Raw genomic sequence first — 19,885 nt, forward strand, 5'->3', positions numbered from 1 at the left:
ACAACTGCCAAGACAGATGCCCCTACATCTCCCACCCCCATAACTCTACCTCTTTCCTCTACTCTTCTCTCAACCTCAGACCCCATCACTTCCTATTCTTCAGATGTTCCCACATCCTCCAGTGCCTACCTAACATAACAGTCTGTGTGTACTTGGAATATAAGCACTCATCATAATTTCTGAGGTTCTTTATAAGGGATCCCATAAGTCACAAAGGCCTATAACTATTCTGTGAACTGGTTTATTAAAAATGTATAGCTTTATAAGCACTATTTTTAACATTATAAAAGAACACACTGCAGGAAGGTAGTAGCTTCCAAATGTTTTCTTTTGTGTCACTTAATGTTTAAAATATTATTCTACTATTTTTACAGTGGCATTTCTGGGAAAACTCTGTAAACTTACAGTATCAACAGAATTTATTAAAAGAAAGAAGCTTTAAGATTAACAAACCTCACTTTGTGGCTATAGAAAGATTTGTGTTGTAAAATGAGTGAATTTTCAAATCAAGAGTCTTCACCTACCGTCCTATCCGCCAAACCTTTTGAACCCTTGATGCCCTAGAAAGGACAGAAACAAGGTTCAAAATGCAACATTCTAACCCCCAGCAGTTTCTTTTCCACGACCAACTGGAAATGCTGAGTGTTCACCATGGCACATACACTGCCCTTCTCTCCTGGCCCTGGAGTTCTGCCCAGCCCAGCAGGGAAGACAGAGTGCCTGAGCAGTACATCCCAGACCTCAGAGTCCAGGAAGCCTGGATAGATGGGACACAGACTCTTGGAAGACCAGGTAGTTTTGAGACCAATCCATAGTTCAAGTTCCAATTCAAAAACTGGTCATTTAAGATCCTACCACAAGCTATTCCAAAGCACATCCTGGTATCTCCCCTGTTCCTGCTCTTCAGGCCTCTCATCTCGACCCTGACTCTGCCCTCATAGTAAAGGAACCCTCCCTGAAGCCTTCCAACTTTAGCTGTCTGGCTCCAGCCCCTCTGCGAGTCTAGAAAGTCTTTGTTTAGACTCTGCAAGGCAGTAACTTGTAGCCTTAGACTGCACTGAAACCCACTCAATCTGCATTTCACCATCAAATGGCTATGAACTACCTCTGCGATGTTTGGTTTTCTGACTTAGTTGTTCTCCAGTAAAAATCCTCAGCTCTGCTGGGCCCAGCATGTCTCTCTCCCATCCTTGGCTGATGAATACACTATCCCTCACAGAATGACAGCCCTGTGCACTAGTTACTTTCCGTCAACTTGATACAAACCTAGACATACCTTGGAAGAATTCATCTCAACTGAAGAACTGTCTCAGCCTGGCCTACGGACATGCCTATGTGGCATTTTCTTGATTGCCAGCAGATACAAAAGGTCCCAGCCAACTGTGGGTAGTACCACCCCTAAATAGATGGACCATGATCCCAGGTAGGGACAAACCAGGAAGCAGATGTCATCTGCATCAGTCCCTGCCATCAAGCTCCTTCCTGCCTTGAGTCCCTGCTCTGACTTCCCTCAATGATAGACTGTAACCTGTAAGCTGAATAAACTCATTCCTCCCCAACTTGCTTTTGGTCAATGTTTTCTCACAGCAACAGAGAAGCAAACTATATTAAGTCAGTCTCTAAAACAGGGCTTAGGGCAGAGCCTCAGTGTCTTTCCATGTCCCAGGGAATTCTAAAAATTCTTCTAGTCCTACAACATTATCAGTTCAGTTAGTGTTGTATGGTTGGGTTGGTGGTGGTGGCACACACCTACTGGGGATGCTGTGAATGTGTTGCTCTAATTTATTAATAAATAAAATGCTGACAGGCCAGTAGCTAGGCAGGAAGTATAGTGTAGGCAGGATAAGGAGAAAGGAGAATTCTGGGAGGTGGAAGGCTGAGTCAGGAGACGCTGCCAGCTGCCGCAGCCATGAGAGCAAGATGTAAGGTACCAGTAAGTCACAAGCCACGTGGCAACTTATAGATTAAAGAAATGGGTTAATTTAAGACACAAGAACTAGATAGCAAGAAGCCTGAGCCATTATGGCCCAATGGCCAAACAGTTTAAATAATATAAGCGTCTGTGTGTTTATTTGGGTCTGAGTGGCTGTGGGTCTGAGCAGGACTAGAAAAAACTCCAGGTATACACACCTTTAATCTCAGCACTTAGAAGGCAGAGGCAGGAGGATCTCTGTGAGTTCAAGGCCAGCCTGAACTACAGAGTGAGTTCCAGGACCGCCAGGGCTACAGAGAAACTCTGTCTAAAAAAAAAGATTGTAGGGTTGGAATATTTCACTAAGATTTCCTTCTGGTTTTGCATATTGGTCATCGTGTTTGCATTAGTAAGCACATTCTCCCTAAGCTTTATGTCTTAGCTCATGTATTTAAGAAGATCCATAAATCTCTAGCTCCTGAGATCACCTCTATATTCAAAGAAAAAAATCTACATATGGAACACTCTGTGTAGGGTTTGAAGTTGGTATTCTCTGAGCAGTTTGCCTGTGTCCTTGTCCCTGCTCAGTGTCTAAGGCATTTGTCTCTTCTTCAGTGAGGCTGCTTATCAAACTCTTACTCATCTTGGTACAAGGTTGAAAATTAAAAAAGAAAGCGTACTTATTACCGTTTTTCCTGGTGGGCCTTGGTCACCTGGAGATCCAGCAAACCCAGGAAAACCAGAATTGCCCTAAAAGAGAAAAATCAAAGGCTGTTGGCTACAAGAACTGACCCTCCCGAAACATCAAACTGCTTCATATCTAAGACCACTCAGTCTGTCGTTGACCTCTGTTAATGATGTATTCATAGAGAGAAACAGGGAGGCTTTATGGGGACCAGACAACTTCCTTCCAGCCCCTATCTAACCCCAGCTTGCCCGTGGGCAATAGACACACAAATACATTTCCACGAAGAACCTTCAAAAAGAACTTAACCCTCAGTCGAGTCTAAGGGTGTGTGATAAACATACTCATGAGGTCTGCATTGAGAGCCTGACTCTAGGGAAAGGAAAAATTCCCACAGCACTTTCTGAGCCTAGTATCTCAGGAAAGACTTTGGGTGGCCAGGAGCTCAGTACTTGTATTCTAGGTAATTGGAGTAACACAGCACACTTATTACTGGATTTAATCAATGCCTTATCTTTTTTGTATTTTAAAGTAGAAAGATAAGTTAACAATCAGAGCAACCATAAGCAGTTCAAGCCAAGCAAGCATGGCTCTGACTTTCTTTGTGACCTTGCCCATAGATGAAAACACCAGTCACTCAGTCCGAGGAAAATACATGCTCTCTGGCTTTTCCTCCCTTCTCCTTTGAATGAAAGCTCATGTCCTGGTCCCAGAAGGCTTTACTGAAAATATTTTTAATTACATTTATTTATTTGTGAGTGGATGCATGTGTATGCCATGGGTATGTGCAGAGACCAAATGACAACTTACAGGAGCTGTGTCTCTCCTTTCACCATGTGGGTTCTGGGGTTCAAATTCAGACTGTTGGGCTTGGTGGCCAGTGCCTTTACCCAGCGTGCTAGTTAGTTCTTTGTCAACCTGGCACAAGCTCAAGTCACTGGGAAGAGATATCCTCAACCGAGAAAGTGTCCCTATTAGGTTGGCTCAGATCTGTGAGACATTTTCTTTATTAATGATTGGTGTGGATGTTCCATCCCTGGGCAGGTGGTCCTGGGTTGTATTCGAAAACAAACAGAGCATGCCATGAAGGGCAAGCCCCTAAGCAGCATTCCTCTACAACTTCTGTTTCAGTTCCTGCCTGACTTGCCTCAATAACGGACTGCGGCGAGGAAGTGTAAGCCAAATAAACCCTTTCCTCCCCAAGGTGCTTTTGGTCATGGTGTTTATCACAGCAGCAGAAACTGGAACATTCCCTGAGCCATCTCACCAGCCCAAGACTTGCTTCCTAATGTCTATCAGCTAAACACTAACCAGATCCTAATATCCACAGAGACACTCTTTTCAAAATGAGTTGCCATTGACCACGGCTCTTCAAGATCTAATCTTCATAGCTAGGCATGATGGCATGGTTGGGAAGTACAGGAAGAAAGGTCAGGGATCTAAGGAAGGCCTTACTTATATAACAAATTCAAGGCCAGCATGGGCTATATGAGACTGTCTCAAAAACAAAAAGGAAGAATTTTTTTAAAAATCATACTCAATCTGCTGAACCTGAAGGAATGGGTTCTTAATGGAAGACCCAATGAAATATAGTAGACTCAAAGTCCACCAAGACAGAAGCCATGCTCTCAAGACTCTAGTCCCAAAGAGGCTTAGGGAAGACTCAGACAAACCGCACTTGGTAAAAGCATTGTCCTTGACAATGTCCTTCCAAATTTTCCCTAGAGTCGCCAAGGCAGAGGTATCCTCAAATCATCTTGAGTAATTGGTAGTGCAGAGCTGAAACTCTAGCCTGCATACTCTGTTGTTACTGTTGGTTGATCCTAGAAGCTGAATGTAAATGAGAAGGGATGGGGTGGGAGTGTGCAATGTATCCTGACTGAGCAAGGATAGGCTAGCGCCCTCTGTGCCTGTGATGACAACAGATGACCCTTTGGTTCTTACCCTCTTCCCTTGGACTCCCTTGGCTCCCTTCACTCCTCCACAGCCTGGGTCACCATCTTCTCCCTTATCAAAGACAAAAGCCAAGTTCTGAATGTCAAGAAAGATGTGCAGGGTTGGGGATTTAGCTCAGTGGTAGAGCACTTGCCTAGCAAGCGCAAGGCCCTGGGTTTGATCCTCAGCTAAAAAAAAAAAAAAAGATGTGCAAACACGTGACAGACAGTGCGTGCACAGCAGTTGCCAGGCCTACAGAGAGCTCTTCTTACTTGTACACCAGGAGAGCCAGGGAATCCAGGTTCACCCTAGGGTCAAAAATGAGACAAGATAATGATCAGGGCCAGATGACTAAGCTTTTCCTTAACATTCCTGCTTGAAGAAGAAACTCATCATATAGCCACATCTTACTCCTGGAGGTCAACAATTGGAAATATTTTTTACAATTTTCCCTCCTCTTTGATGCAGGATCTTGTGAAACTTCATTCTTGGGCATTTTATTTCTATTTAAAGCCCTTGAGATTTGCACCAGCAGAAAGCAAGGGAGGACATTGACCTGAGTTTGGGGAAGAAGGAGCACATTGTCAGAACCAGAAGCTCAGCCAGTGATGGAACAGAAATCCTTTATTTAAAAACCCAGATTCCTATTTTGCATAAGAACTGTAGTGTGTGTGTGTGTGTGTGTGTGTGTGTGTGTGTGTGTGTGTGTGTGTGTGTGTGTAAACCAGAGGCCAATCTTGAGTAATCTGCCTCAAAGGCTGTCAACTTTTTTTTTTTTTTTTTTTTTTTTTGAGACAGGGTCACTTACTGGGACCTGAGTCTCACCTATTAGGAAAGCAAGCTGAGCAGGGAGCCCCCAAAATCTCCCTGTCTCTACCTCTCTGGTAGTGAGATTATATCACCACCATGACTGGCCTTTTCCCACAGGTTCTAGGGCTGGAACTCAGGCCCCTGCATTTGTGCAGCAAGCATTTTAGCAACCGAGCCATCTCTCCAGCCCCTCTGCCCTCTCTTTAAGATATAGGGACTCAATTCTCATGTGCTGGCTAGTTTTATGTCAACTTGACCCAAGCTGGAGTCACCTGGGAAGAGGGAACCTCAGTTCAGAAAGTGCCCCCACCAGATTGACCTGTGGTCAAGCCTGTGGGGCATTTTTTGCGTTAGTGATTAATACAGGAGGGCCCAGACCATTGGTGGGTGGTGCCAACCCTGGGCAGGTAGTCCTAGGATATATAAGGAAGCAAACTGAACAAGCTAGGGAGAGCAAGCCAGTAAGCATCATTCTTATATGGTCTCCACTGCAGTTCCTGCCCTCACTTCCTTCGGTGATGGACTGTTATGTGGCACTATAAGCCAAAGTAAACCTTTTCCTTATGGATTTGCTTTTGGTTGTGGTGTTTATCACAGCAATAGACATCCTAAGACATCTCTCTAGTATCAAAGACCTTTATCTTACACACAGAAACTGAATGTTGACCACACATGGCAGTCAGGAACACAGCCTCACTGGAGGTTGAAGAATGTGGCCCTACTATGTTGGCCAAGCTGTTCTTGAACTTCTAGACTCAGGTGACACTTTCACCTCACCCCGCCCCCATTTTCCTATTCTCCTTTCTCCATGTTATTCTGTACCTGTATGTATACATAGATGATATATAGGCTAGGATCCACATAGTAAGGAGAATATTCTGATTTTTTTTCTTTCTGAGATTATGTGACCTCACTTAATATTATATACATTCTAAGTCCCTCCATTTTTTCTACTAATTTTGTGATTTTGTTTTTCTTTAGAGCTAAATTGCATTCTGTTTATGTACCAAATTTTTATTATCCATTCATCTATTGAGGAAAAACTAATTGATTAAAACCTTGAATAGAAATACAAGCAAGCCACTATAAGGGTCTATCATGATTATAATCTATGAAAAGAAGAAGCATCCAATTATATCCCATAGTTTTCATAAGTGCATCCTACTACAAAATCTGCCCCAACAAAACATTACAGAAGCCTACAGGGTAAAAAGCCTGGGCTAGAGTAAGAAGATGGAGGGATGAGGAGGAATGAGTGACAGGAAAGTAGTCCTCACATGACTGACTATAGTGAGGGTCCATTGCTTCTATTAGGAAGCTGTGTGATTAGTTAACAATGGGCTTATAGAACATAGAACAAATAGGGAAAGGGGGTATTCACAGAAAACAAAACCATAAAGCTGTGGGTGCTCAATTAATCTGACAAAAGGGGACAAATAAATGTATGACAAGGATGTGGCCGGGAGTAGATGGAGAAGGATGGATAAGAAATCAATAACAAACTGAGCCAAGCTGGTCTCATGTCTCTAAAATGTGAGCATCGTGTGGCCAGACTGTGTCCGAGAGAAGCCTTCAGGCATTAAGCTGACTTTGTACAAAATCTTCAAAGAGCATTGTAGTCTTTGATTCCAGCATTAGATTTGAATCTGTCAGCTATGGGGCCTCTGGCAAGTTCCTTTCTTTTACCAAGATGGCCTGCTACACAAGAGCTCTAAGGCAGAGCTACACTCCAGGCCAGTTTCTACTTTTCATTTTGAAACACAGTCTCACTAAGTTGCCCAGGCCTGCCTTGAACTCACTCTGTAAGAGCTCAGACAAGCCTTAATGTGACCATCCTCTGGGGAATGGGGGACTGTAATGCACATTACGTTGGTAAACTGGCATGGGCTGTTTGAACTCTCTGAGAAGCTGACTCCCAAAAGTGGAGCTGGCCCACTCTCCCATTTCAGACAAGCACATTTGTCTGAAGGTGTCCTCTAAGGGCCCCTTGTCTGAGGATGGGCTGCCAACTCCCGCCTCTGTGAGGAGGAAAGAGAAAAGCAAAACAGCCCAAGACCAAAACCTTTTATCTTGGGGACGGTTAGATGGTAAACCTCCCAACAGAGGTTACTACTATTTATCCCATGATAAATAATAATAATAATAATAATAATAATAATAATAATAATAATAATAATCCAGCTATGAGGAAGCTTATCCATGGAGAAAAAGCTTGATTGGGAACTCCAGGTCACTGGTCAGCTTCCACTGGATGCTGTGAATGCCAGATTTGACGATATCACCCCTGATATCATCCCTATCTGTTGCTATTTGTTCCTTTCCTGGGCATCTCTCCTGGCAGGGATACTCAGCTCTGCCTGGGACTCTTTCTATCAGGAATTCCAGCTGCCTCCTGAAGGGGCTTCCCCAGGTGATTTCTGCTGGAAGTTCTAAGCACCCGATTTGATGACATTTTGTTCTCTATGAATCTCCTGCTATTTATTCTTTTGCTTTGACTTGCTATGTACTTTATAACTCGCTCATTCTAAACCAAAAGTGTGGCTAGTGTAGATCATCCTCCTGACCCTATGGGACAGGAGCTATGGGAAAATTTCCATGAGATGATATGAACAAGCATCTAATGCACAATCCGGATAATAATCCTCCCAGGAATCACCCCCAGCCCACTATCGAACTGCACCAACGTGGACTCAGACCTTTGCCTTCCTCTCCACAGGGTGCACCTGCTTGTGCACACACAGGAAGCCCTTGGCCCTCACCCAGAAATATCTTTTCATCAGAAATGATAGCTCTTCTCTATAGTACTATTTTAAATCCTAATGAAATCTAGTGAGGGGAGGAGCATTCTGAACTTGCCCTTCTTCCTCAGAAACTTCCCAGTGATCCCCACATCACCTCAACAGCCAACCAGCACTCCCCTTGACCTCAGAGAGAACCATGGAAATAGTCTTACTTATGAAACAAAGGGAACTTTCCAAAAATACTGACCTTCAACCCTGGCAGGCCATGTCTTTCATGTGACCCCTAAAAGTACAAAGGAAGACAAGAGCTCAGAAAAGGAAACTAGCCAATCAGGCGGCAGCCTAGCCCCCTCTTCCACAGCCCAGCTCCCCTGCAAAGGAGTCCCCTCCCCCTCCAGCTGCTGCACCTACCGGAGGTCCTACACTGCCTGCTCTCCCCAGAGGTCCGTGGAAACCGGAACTTCCCTGAAAAGTAAGAGATAAAAGAAAGATCTGTTTAAGAGCCACAGTGTTGTGGGATATTCGATCACACTGTGAACGCTGAGTTTGCTTTCTTCGGATAATAGAGAGCTGCACAGGAAGTAGTAGGGAGGGCCTTTGTGTGGCATGGGGTTGTTTTGGCAGAGTGCAAGGGCGCTCTCTTTCTGAGACACTGGCAAAGAGAGAAGGTCAGCTAGTTGATCCTCAACCTCCCTGAGCTAGCAGGTTTTCACCCCAGCCTTTGACTGTGAGTCTTACTAATAAATAGAATGATAAAGATTTTATTAAAAGCTACATTTGGCAGCTGCAACATAGCCAGTGCCTACAGGAACAGAATTCCACTGCCCCAAGTGCCAGGCCACTGCCAGAGAAGCAGGCCCTGTCACTTCAGGGCCACAATTGCTGGCTGAACCAGTAGGAGATCAAAGCACAGCCTTTGTGCTGATGGAAAACAACAGAGTCCTGGAAAAACCCTAACAGAGTCCTAGTTTTACTTTGTAGACTTGTGTTATCCAATGCCAAAGCTGCTGGCAATATGTGATGATTCTCCATAACTACAATGAAATAGAATTAAAAGTTAGCACTAGCTACAAGTGTTCAATAAGGGCATCAGGCTACTAGCCATCATATTGGGAAGTGTGCAGACAGAGTGTCTGTTAGTCAGCGCTGATCAAGAACCAAACTCCAGCTCAGTGGGCAAAGTGCTTACTGTGCAAGTATGAGGAACTAAGTTCAGATCCACAGCACCCACATAAAAGCTGAGCACAGAGGTATGTATGTGCCTGAAACCCCAGCACTGGTGGGTAAAAGACAGGAGCTCATTGGCCAGGCAGTTTAGCAGAAACAGTGAGTCGTGAGAGACCCTGTCTCAAAAAATAAGGTGGAGAGAACAATTGAGGAAGACACCAACACAGACTTCTGGACAGCACACACACACACACAGACACACACACAGAAGTAAATGGCATTCAATTCTCATGTTTCTGAATACTGAGATAGTCACCATCTTTCCCTTTGATAACAGCACAAAGTTCACAATGCTGTGACAGCAAATCAAATATTCTACAACAAGCCATGCTTGGCATCTAAACATATTGGCATTTCCTTTCACACAGGTGCCATGCAGGGTCCCGAGTGGCAGGTAGAAGGGGGAGGTAGGGAGTCACGTCTCTGAACGTGGAGGGACCAACACACAGTGTGTGTATAGGTGGTGACAGAAAGGAAGCCCCCGCAGCTCCACAAGAAGACACTGGGATTGTCACCTCTGTGGAGTCAGAAGTGGCGAACTCAGGAGTCCATGGAAGGAGTCATCTTTCAGGACAAATGAAAACACCATAGGATCCCAAGCAGGAATCCCACAGATAATCTTCAGTGAAGTTGCCTGTTACCTCAGTGGGAACAGTAAGGAAGTAAGTGTAATACTGGAGCAAAAAACTATCTCTTGTTATTCTTTTATGAAAGACTAAATTCCTGAACAATTTAGCTCACAATACTAATATATTGTTAGTCAAATATGGTATAAACATTGAAACACTATGCAATAATTTTAAAATACGTATCAAAACACAAAAAAAGGGTGGAAATTTCAAGACAGAGCTACATGAGAAGGCAGGTTATGTTTCAGTGGACCCATTATTGATTCTATGGTGTGTTTATGAAAGTATGTATCTGTAATAATAATAATAATCTCTCTCTCCCTCTCTCCCTCTCTCTCTCTCTCTCTCTCTCTCTCTCTCTCTCTCTCTCTCTCTCGTCTCATGTAGCTCAAGGTGGCTTTGAACTCACTATGTAGCTAAGGATGGCCTTTAACTCCAGATCCTCCTGCCAACTAAGTATTGGGGTTACTGGCATACGCTATCACACCCAATTTTTATTATTAAGACAAAGACTTATACTAACCCAGACTAATAGAGATCTCACAATCCTCCTGCCTCAGTCTCCTGAGTGTTGAGATTACAGGTGTGAGCCACCATGCCTTGCTCATTATATCTTTTCAAGGACATTAAATATTTCAAGGACTTTAAGTATTAATATGTTTTCAATATTTAAATAGGTGCTGGTTTTGGTTTAAGACCATATGATACTAAAGCTATACAAGTCAAAGTGGAGTCCACATGCTTGAGATGGCAGCATTGTGAAAAGAAACCATCCAAAAGATGTGTCAAAGCATTAACTGTCCACTGGGTCCTCTGTGCGCTTTGGGTTGGAGACCCTGTTCAGTTTGGCTTTCCTATTCTGCACTGCATTTCCAGGATGGCCGACTCCTTGTCGTTGTAATCTTCACTATTCCCACTTTTATTTTTAAATATTTGGGTTTTTTTAAGGAATTAAATGTCATGATGTCAGCAATGCACACTGTGGGACTGGGGAGATGACCACATGTGTACAGTGCTTGCTAGGAAAATTTGAGGACAGGAGTTCAGATCACCGACATCTAAGTAAATACCAGGTGGGCATGGTGTTCTCCTGTAATTTTAGGGTTCAGAAGCAGAGAGAGGGGATCCCCAGAGCAAGAAAGCTGGCTAGCTAGACTAGTTGCACTGACAAGCTCTGGGTTCTACTGGGAGACTCTGCTCCAATGAGGAAGGTGGAGAGCAATCAAGGACTATCCCTGAGGTCAGCCTTGGGCCTCCCACACTCATGTGCACATGCATGTGCCCACATACATGGAAACACACATGCACACGCATAACACACATAAGCACATAAATAAATAAACACTGCATAAAAATTAAAGACTACAAACTTAGAAAGAAAATCTTAAACTCATTCTTCTGTGGTATTGTGACGGTGTGAATGAAACTGATTCCCATAGGCTCATTTATTTGAATACTTAATCCCCACTTGGTTAACTTTTGGAAGGATTAGGAGGTGTGGCCTTGTTGGAGGAGGAGGAGCCTTCTTGGAGGATGCGTGTCACTGAGAGTGGACTTTGAGAGTTCAAAAACCCACTCCAACCCCAGTGTCTCTCTCTGCCTGCTGTCTTTGGATCAGGAGATAGCTCTCAGCTGCTGCTCCAGCACTATGCCTGTCTGCTTCCTGCCATGATGATCATGGACTGACCTCTGAAACTGCAAGCAAGCCCCCAGTTAAATGCTTCCTTTTATAAGTGTTGCCTTGGTCGTGGTGACTAAGACAGACAGTCACTGGGAATCAATTGTTTCTTGTAAAATTCCAAAATTTTTCTGAATGCTTAAGAAGATATAAATGCATGTTTTTATAAGCTCAGATGGAAGGTTATAAGACTCCTTGATGGATAGCTTTCATAGTGTCAGAAGGTACTGTGCTGACCACTGGGGAAGAAAGACACCAATGGCAATACATAGCATTGACCTTGGAATTCTGCAATACCAACTTGCCAAGTAAGATGTGTTCACTGGTGCAAGATTGGAATAAAGGTTATGGAGATAACCAACCATTTTCTGATTAGATTTGAAGCCTGCTCCACAGGAGGGGATCCTTGCCTGGTATTGTAAACCAGGTCAAAAGCTATGTTTATGGAGGTCATAGTCCCTAGGGTCAACCTGCTACTGTTGTTTTGCTACATGGAAATGTTGTCAGACTGTATTCTAAATACTTTTGATTATACCCATACACCTACTGTTGACCACTCCAGAGAAGCTTCTTCTGCAGTGGACAGCAGCTAATGCAGAGACTCACAACTGGTGGACATGACTGCTGAAGGTTCAGTCCTAAGTGGGATGTCTAGGTTCAGCCCTCTCAAGGCTCAGGCAACATTGTAAAGAAAGGGATGGAAAGCACGTAAGAGCCAGAGGATAGAGAGGAATGTTGTGAAATGCTGTCTTCTGGACATGAGAGGGCCATTGCACTCATGACCTCACTGCTGACACGGTTACCAACACAAGATCAAGCCAGCAAGACCAGTCAACACTCCAGGGGCAGCACTGACTGGACCAGTGGGTTCCAGAAATGTAAAGGAAGGAAAAGGCATCAAGATGAGAAGAGCACATGACGGGGAATATTCGGGGGCTTAGGAGTGGACATGGTCAGGACACTTCACACACAAGTATGAAACAGTCAAAGATAGACAATTTTTTTTACAACTTATGAAGTAGAAAACGGTGTGGTGGTGTGTTGTCTTTCTAAGGTAAATTGTTTGAAAGGATAATCTTATCCCAAATGAAGAAAAATGGCAATTCCTCATTTTTGAAAAGAAAAATATTATACTAGGTGTTGGAACACAGTCCAAGAATGGAGCTGTGTGAGGAGAATTCTGGGGGCTTGGCAGAAGACAAGAGTCCTAGGACCTCTGTTCCTTCTAAACACGGGTTTGTTCTTGGAATGTGCTTTTGTGCCCTCCCAGGTGTAGTAAATAGGAGTGGGTTCACTCCAGATTACCCATCAGCTCACTATTGTCAACTGGATAATGTGCCAGGCAAGACCTGCCCTGTGATTATACACAGCTTGAACTCATGAACTTTGCTCATCAGACCTTGCTTAACCCTCAGAATATAAATTGTCTGATGCTCTAAATAAAGTTGCCTATTGCTGAGACTTTAGTTTACTTGATTTTTAGACTCCATTTCTCATGGGTCCCATCACCTCTATAGTGGTGACAACCAGGGACCTGTGACAGAAGTACCTGAGGCCAGGACCCCAGCGTCCACAGGAAAGCAGAAGCACACATCTGTACCCCCGTGCTACGGAGACAGAGACAAAAGGATCCCCAGAGCTAGCCAGCCAGCTTAGTAAGTCAGTAAGCTCTAGGGCCACCAAAAAGACCCTGTCTCAAAAAATACTGGAAAGATAGCCCAGCAGGTAAGGGTGCTTGCTGCCAAGCCTGGCAACCTGAGTTCAATCCCCAGAACCCACATGGTAGACAGAGAGAACCAACTCCCACAAGCTGTACTCTAACCTCCATATGTGTACCATGGCACATGCACATGGCTCTCCCTCTCCCTCTCCTTCTCTCTCACACGCACGCAGGTACACATATACACGAACATAGACACATGCATATGCTACACACAAAAGCATGTTTAACAATCCTGTGGGGTCTTGTCTGACTTCCTCTGGGGAGTGATTGCTAGCGAATAGTGGGTAAGTTCTTGGCTACTGGAAATATTGATCATTTATTCTTCTACACCTTTTCCATATCCTCACATTTTGTAGTAAATGTTACTTCTGTGGACTTCTTTTTGAAGTGGGTTGTATGTAGGAGAAGGCCATAAATAAAGCCTCTCACACTATCTGGATGTAATAAAGAATCTTTCCTGAAAAATTTATCATCTCTCATTTCAACAGCAGACAGCGCTTTGCCGCCAGCATAGTGAGGTGATTATTGGGACAGATGCTGGAGCCACTGGGTAAAAGACTGCTCTAGTCCTGAAGAAAGTGTCATTCCTCAAATTACTCATTCATTAGAGAGGAGGGAAGATACACTCACAACAAAGAAAGCTGGTGAGCATGGGCTAACAAAGGGGCCAGGTCTAACATCACCAGAAACAAGCCAGACTCCTGAATAGCATCACTAAGTCATCTGTTGAAAAGAGATCATTAGTCTGTCTCTAGATATGGAGAAATCATCAGACAAGCACTAATTGGGGGATGTTTCCAAAAAGAATTGCTCAGGAATGTCAATGTCATATCAGCAAGCAAGCAATAAGCTGACTGCTGTGATTAAAGAAAACTAAAAAGACAAGATGCCCTGACCACAAAAACAGGCTTCAAGAACACTCCAGCGGTGACAGCTCCAATATTGTACTTCACGCCAATCTTGCACCAGTGAACACATCTTACTTGGCAAGTTGGTATTGCAGAATTCAGGGGTCAGTGCTATGTAATACCACTGATGACCTTTCTTCCCAGCAGCCTGCCCGGTCCCTTCCGTCACTATGAAAGCTAGCCATCCATGTGCTTCCCCTCAAGAGAGCATGTTGAAATTTAATCCCCAATCTGAAGGGATCAGGGCATAGGGCCTCTGGGAGGTGATCTGGGTCCATAGGATGGGATTGGTGCACCCCAGCCCTCCGACCGTCCGTGAGGTGACAGTCAAGAAGGCAATGCACAAAGCAGAGATGGGCCCACATCACATGCCAGCTCTTCCAGTGCCTTGGTCTTTGGCTTCCCAGACTCCAGAGGTGAGAAAATAAATGTTGTTTAATACAACCTGGCCACTGTATTCTATTACGGTATCGCAAACTAAGACCTGGGAAAAGTAGAAAAATGTCAACATGGACTGTGCAGAAAATAATAGTTTCTCTGTGGCACAAACAACAAAATGGACTCCGCAGGCTGTGTGTGTGTGTGTGTGTGTGTGTGTGTGTGTGTGTGTGTGCGCGCACATATACATACATATTTATGCAACAAATACAATCAAAGGAAAGGCTATCAACTTGAGAGTGGGAGAGGCATGGGGAGGTTTTGAGGGAGGGTAGCTGGGAGGGGCTGGAGGGAGGAAAGGGAGGGGAAGTGACATAATTTTATTTCAATTTTTAAAACTTTTAAAAAGAAAATAATGTATGAATATTATGTTTCTATACTATGAGGGTTCTATTGTGTCAATATAGAGTAGTTTTCTTTTTCTTAAACTATGGCTGTGTTATGTTGCTTTTATTTAATCTTCAAGTAGCTCAAAAAAATCACACACACACACACACACACACACACACGCTCACACACTCATATGCTCACTCGCTCACACACATGGACATAAAGCAAATACGGTAATGGTGGCTATTCATTCCTGCAACTACAAGTTTTTTACTATAGATCTGGAATTTTTCAAAATAAAGTAATACGAGCTTTTCACGGACTTTGTCAGTAACTCGGAATGTAAAGGGAAAGAAATGCGTTCATTCTGGTAATATAGGTAGGGAATTTTTTCACCAAAAATTTGGTCTCCAGTTGAATATACTCTTGTAAACCTGGCTTTTTTTTTTTTTCCACTTACTACTATGCCATGGATGTTTTCCATATGGAGAAATGGTTGTCTGGCTGAAGATGCAGCTTACTGGTTAGAGTACTTGCCTAACATCACAAGGTCCTAGTTTCAGTTCCCAGCAGAAAGAAGGGAGGAAGGGGGAGAGGAAGAAGAGGAAGGAAAGGGGGAGGGAAAAGGAAAATACGTAGAAAATTGTTGCTGGCCATGTCAGAGGAGCAGCAGGAAGCAATTGACCTCAGGGATTGCCCACCAGAATGCAAGGCGCTGACGGGTGAATCGTGGATGGGTCCTGAGGGCTTTGGCTCCAGACTGTCTCTTGCCACTGCTATGCCTTTATATGTTTGTTGATGCCATCTTTCTCTGGTATCTGATATGGTGTGAATGGGTGTGGGGAGGATCCCCACTGCCTGTAATGTAGTGTGATTATCTCCTGGAAATATCCTGTTCTACTGGGCGTTTTTTATCTGTAGATTATTATGAAGATGATTTCCTCTTAAACTGTACTATTTAACTAAGGTAGTGTTGGTTTAAATAGAATTTTGAGGCTCGGCGGTGGTGGCACACGCCTTTAATATCAGCACTCGGGAGGCAGAGGCAGGTGGATCTTTGTGAGTTTGAGGCCAGCCTGGGCTACAGAGCAAGATCCAGGAAAGGTGCAAAGCTACACAGAGAAACCCTGTCTCAAAAAAAAAAAACCAAAAAGATATATAGAATTTTTTATGATTAAGAGTTTTTAACAAATGTAGTAAAGGATTGTGATGGAAGTTAGTTTAGCAGGAAATTAAAGGTAGGACAAAGTGTTGCCCCTCCCCCAATAAAGCAGGGTCCCCAGAGGATAGAAAACAGGAACAAGGGAGTATCACGTAGCTAGGACTTAGGAGTTTTACTTGAGGAGCGGACAGACTACGGTTTAGGTTAATGATCAGAGAAAACAATCGAGTCCCAGGAGTTAGCTCAAGTTCCTTTTGCTATTGGGAAATGTGTTCACGGGTTTTGGTGCATCACAGCTAATCAAAGCTTTAAACAACTGATCTCATGTAACTAGAAAACAGCAAACTGGATGTTAACTAAGTAATTGAACAGGATTCTGAAACAGGAAAAGTGAAACAAGTAGCGTGGTTTTGTGGCAACTGCAAACCTGCTGCCTGTGTAATGGCTCTGGCCCAAAGACTCCTGGTCTGAGAGAAGTCGAGATGATATATGGTTTAACTGTATGTGGGTTCTTGGGGATAACGTGGTTTTCAACTGTAATACGTAAAATGTTTAATCATGTAAGAGAAATGGGAAACGTGTTGTTTTTCACTTGTATTCATTGTAATCATTCACTTAAAAAACAGAATGTAACCACATTGTAATTTGCATATTGCGCCAAAGGTTCGGCTGGGGTGTATAAGCTGTAAAGAAGAAAATAAAGTAGTTAGAAGGAAACCATCGGGAAGGAGGGAGAAGGCAATCATCAGGAAAGAGACAGGAGGGGACACCAGGGTAGAAGAAGAGAACAGAAGAAGAGAGTGGGACAAGCAACAGAAAGAATAACAAAAAAGAAGCCTTTATCCCTCAGAAGAGAAGTCCGCGCGTTTTTCTCGCCAACTTTGCATCTCATTCCCAGTCTTTCTGACCTGCAGAAGCCTGAACCCTCTGCAGAAAACCAGGCGTGACAACTCATGCCTATAATTCCAGAACTCAGAAGGCTAGGGCAAGCAGGTAGCTAATGAGTGAGGCTAGCCTGGGCTATACAGTAAGACTGTCTCAAAAATGAACAACAAAAATAAACAGTTATCTTTGTTAGGTTTCATTGCCTAACACTACTGAATCATGTGAAAGCAACATTGTGTATATAAATAATCGCTTACTTAATTGATGATAGATAGATAGATAGATAGATAGATAGATAGATAGATAGACAGATGATAGACAGACAGACAGATGTTGAATATTACTTTACTTTTTAGACAGGGTCTCATATTATAATCTAGGTGACCTAGAACTTTCACTATGGAGCTGAGGATGAACTTCAACTTCCGATCCTCCTGCCTATACCTCCAAAGTGCTAGGCTTATGGGCATGTACCACTATGCCCAGTTTATGCATATTAGGGTTCAAACATAGGACTGTGTGCATGCTAGGTAAGCACTCTACCAGCTGAGCCACATTCCCAGTCTAATTTTTTATTATTTTAAAAATCACTGTAGTAATCATAGTTGGAGCTAAGTCTGTCTATTGATCCATGATCAGCTTTGAGAAAGATACCCAATGTCAACCCCTGACCTCTACACTCATAGGAACAGAGAGAGAAAGAGAGAGATTGCTTTTCACACTCCTGACCTGCATGAATGATTCTCCACTCCTTCCCCATACTAGGTATGTAATACAATTTCTCTGCTTGGTTGGGAACGTTTCACGGAGGAATTTTCCTGGTCTTAACTGTGACACTGAGCCCAAGTCCTCTCAGAAATAGTAGCAAGGAAAGACTGCCCCCAAGAGGTCTGTCTTCTAATCGCAGCCAGAATATTGTCAGCAAGCACCCCTTAGGCAAAAGAGTAATTTTCTATCATGAGTCTATTAAATGATATTCATTAACACCCTTCACTGAGCCCAGCATAGGAGGAGAAGCCACAGGAAACACAAAATCCAATCAAGCATGGCACTATCTGGAACAGTTACAATTTCTGTTACACACAATACAGAAATGGAGTTAAGGTCAATAGGCCAAAGTCAGGGATGGAGGCCGGTAGGATCTGTGGTCATGAGGCTCTCACTACAGCTGTGGTACTGTGCTGGCCACTACCCTGAACAGTGTGTTCAGAAGCATGGATTCCTTCCCAGCAGCTAGTCATGAGCACTCCATGGTTATGCTGCATCTATGACGTTTGTTACCATAGCAACCAATGACTCTCAGAAATTGATAGTTTCTCTACCCTTCCCATCTTCCATATGAGGCTCCTGAGACCCAGGGATTAAGGGTTGATTTCCCAATGGGTGCTTAGCTCAGTCCCAGTGAGTGGCCATTCAGTCATAACACAGATTCTCACTGACCACAATCTAAGGAGGATAACCAACACCCTATGGTTCTGTCAAAGGGTCCCAAGTTGTAATCCCAAGGAAATAAATGTCCCTTATGGCCAGAAATTAGGAAAGATGAGATGTGAGGACTGAGATACTCATTATCTTAGTCATTTTTCAGAATCATGCATTTTAATGTCTGAGACATAAAAATCTAAAGCTGGCTTCTAAGACATTAGCATGTGTCAGGCTGACAAGCCCCTTTTCCCTCTGTAATGTGTTCTGTTGTGAGGGTTCCAGTTTTCAAAATGAGACAGGCATCCCATCTTTCCAACTGTCTACTACTCAATTCACACCAGTCAGCTCTGGCTAGGATGGAAAACAAGCCAGCTGCATAATGACATTTAAATCAGCCCAGTCTTCCCGGAGCAGGGAAATTCAAAACAGAGAAGAGTCTAGACCTCCCTGAGTTGGATGATCTCATTTTAGGAAAGAAATTGAAGACTAGAGAGGTTTAAGGTCACCTTTAAGACATTGTTAGCAGATAGTGAGGGACAGGGACTTGTGGAGGGAAAAGACGTGGTAAGATAAGAACTCAAGGACAAGAAAGTTGAGGAAGGTTGGCAGTCAGGGCTCCTGTCTCCTGGAAAACAGGAGTCCTGTGGCTTTGTTCTCTGGTCTCCTAGCAGATTCAACCAAAGCGTCCAAGTGTTCTGAAAGAACGTGTAGTCATTCCGGCATGCCAGTCTCCATAAGCAAACTGCATCCATCTTACCTGATGTCCACGCCTTCCCTTTTCTCCCTTGGGGCCTTGGATGAAATTATCGATTCCAGGATCCCCCTGAGGAAACAAAGGGTGGCCTTCCTCAAATGAACAGCAAAAAAAAGGGAAAAGAACCAAGTGGTTTTAAGGAGGGGGAGGAAGGGCTGGAGAGCTGGCTTAGAGGTGGAGTAACCACAGAGCATGTGCAAGACTCCTGGGTTCTATCTGTATCACTAGGTGAGAGGGAGAAGGAAGAAGAGGAAGAGGATAAGAGGGAAGACAGGAATCAAGGTGGACCCTCCCATGTCCACACCTGTTTACTCAATAATCCCGATACCCAATCCAAATAAAGCCCCACCCCCTCCACCCAGCCGGATCTTCTCTGAGAAGGTTTGCCTCTCAAATCTCTAGCTTGTCACAATGCAGTAAAGACAGACTGAGCTGACACCTCATTAACCAACACTAGATCAGTCTTTGCCTCTGCACAGTTCTCGCGTCTGTGGAATTAATGCAGAAGAAACCCCACGGCCATCACTCACAGGATCTCCCCTCAGCCCAGGCTCCCCACGATGTCCGGCTTCTCCAGGCAGGCCTGTCAAGCCCTTAAATCACAAAGACAAAAAGAGAAAGAAAAAGAAATCCCATCATAAAA

General features: G+C 43.8%; 1 protein-coding gene across 1 annotated transcript in view; it reads right to left on the reverse strand.

The window, feature by feature from the left end:
* Positions 1-19,885, reverse strand: part of LOC118587650 (collagen alpha-4(VI) chain-like) — a 93,149-nt gene that overhangs the window by 25,846 nt on the left and 47,418 nt on the right. The window contains exons 17-24 of the mRNA XM_036193650.1: positions 19,773-19,835; positions 19,246-19,311; positions 8,495-8,548; positions 8,331-8,366; positions 4,805-4,840; positions 4,542-4,604; positions 2,600-2,662; positions 525-560 (exon numbers count right to left, since the gene is read on the reverse strand). Coding sequence (XP_036049543.1) covers positions 525-560; positions 2,600-2,662; positions 4,542-4,604; positions 4,805-4,840; positions 8,331-8,366; positions 8,495-8,548; positions 19,246-19,311; positions 19,773-19,835 — 417 coding nt within the window. The remainder of the gene's footprint in view (positions 1-524; positions 561-2,599; positions 2,663-4,541; positions 4,605-4,804; positions 4,841-8,330; positions 8,367-8,494; positions 8,549-19,245; positions 19,312-19,772; positions 19,836-19,885) is intronic.

Source organism: Onychomys torridus, chromosome 7 (genome assembly GCF_903995425.1).
Source record: "Onychomys torridus chromosome 7, mOncTor1.1, whole genome shotgun sequence".
Classification (NCBI taxonomy): domain Eukaryota; kingdom Metazoa; phylum Chordata; class Mammalia; order Rodentia; family Cricetidae; genus Onychomys; species Onychomys torridus.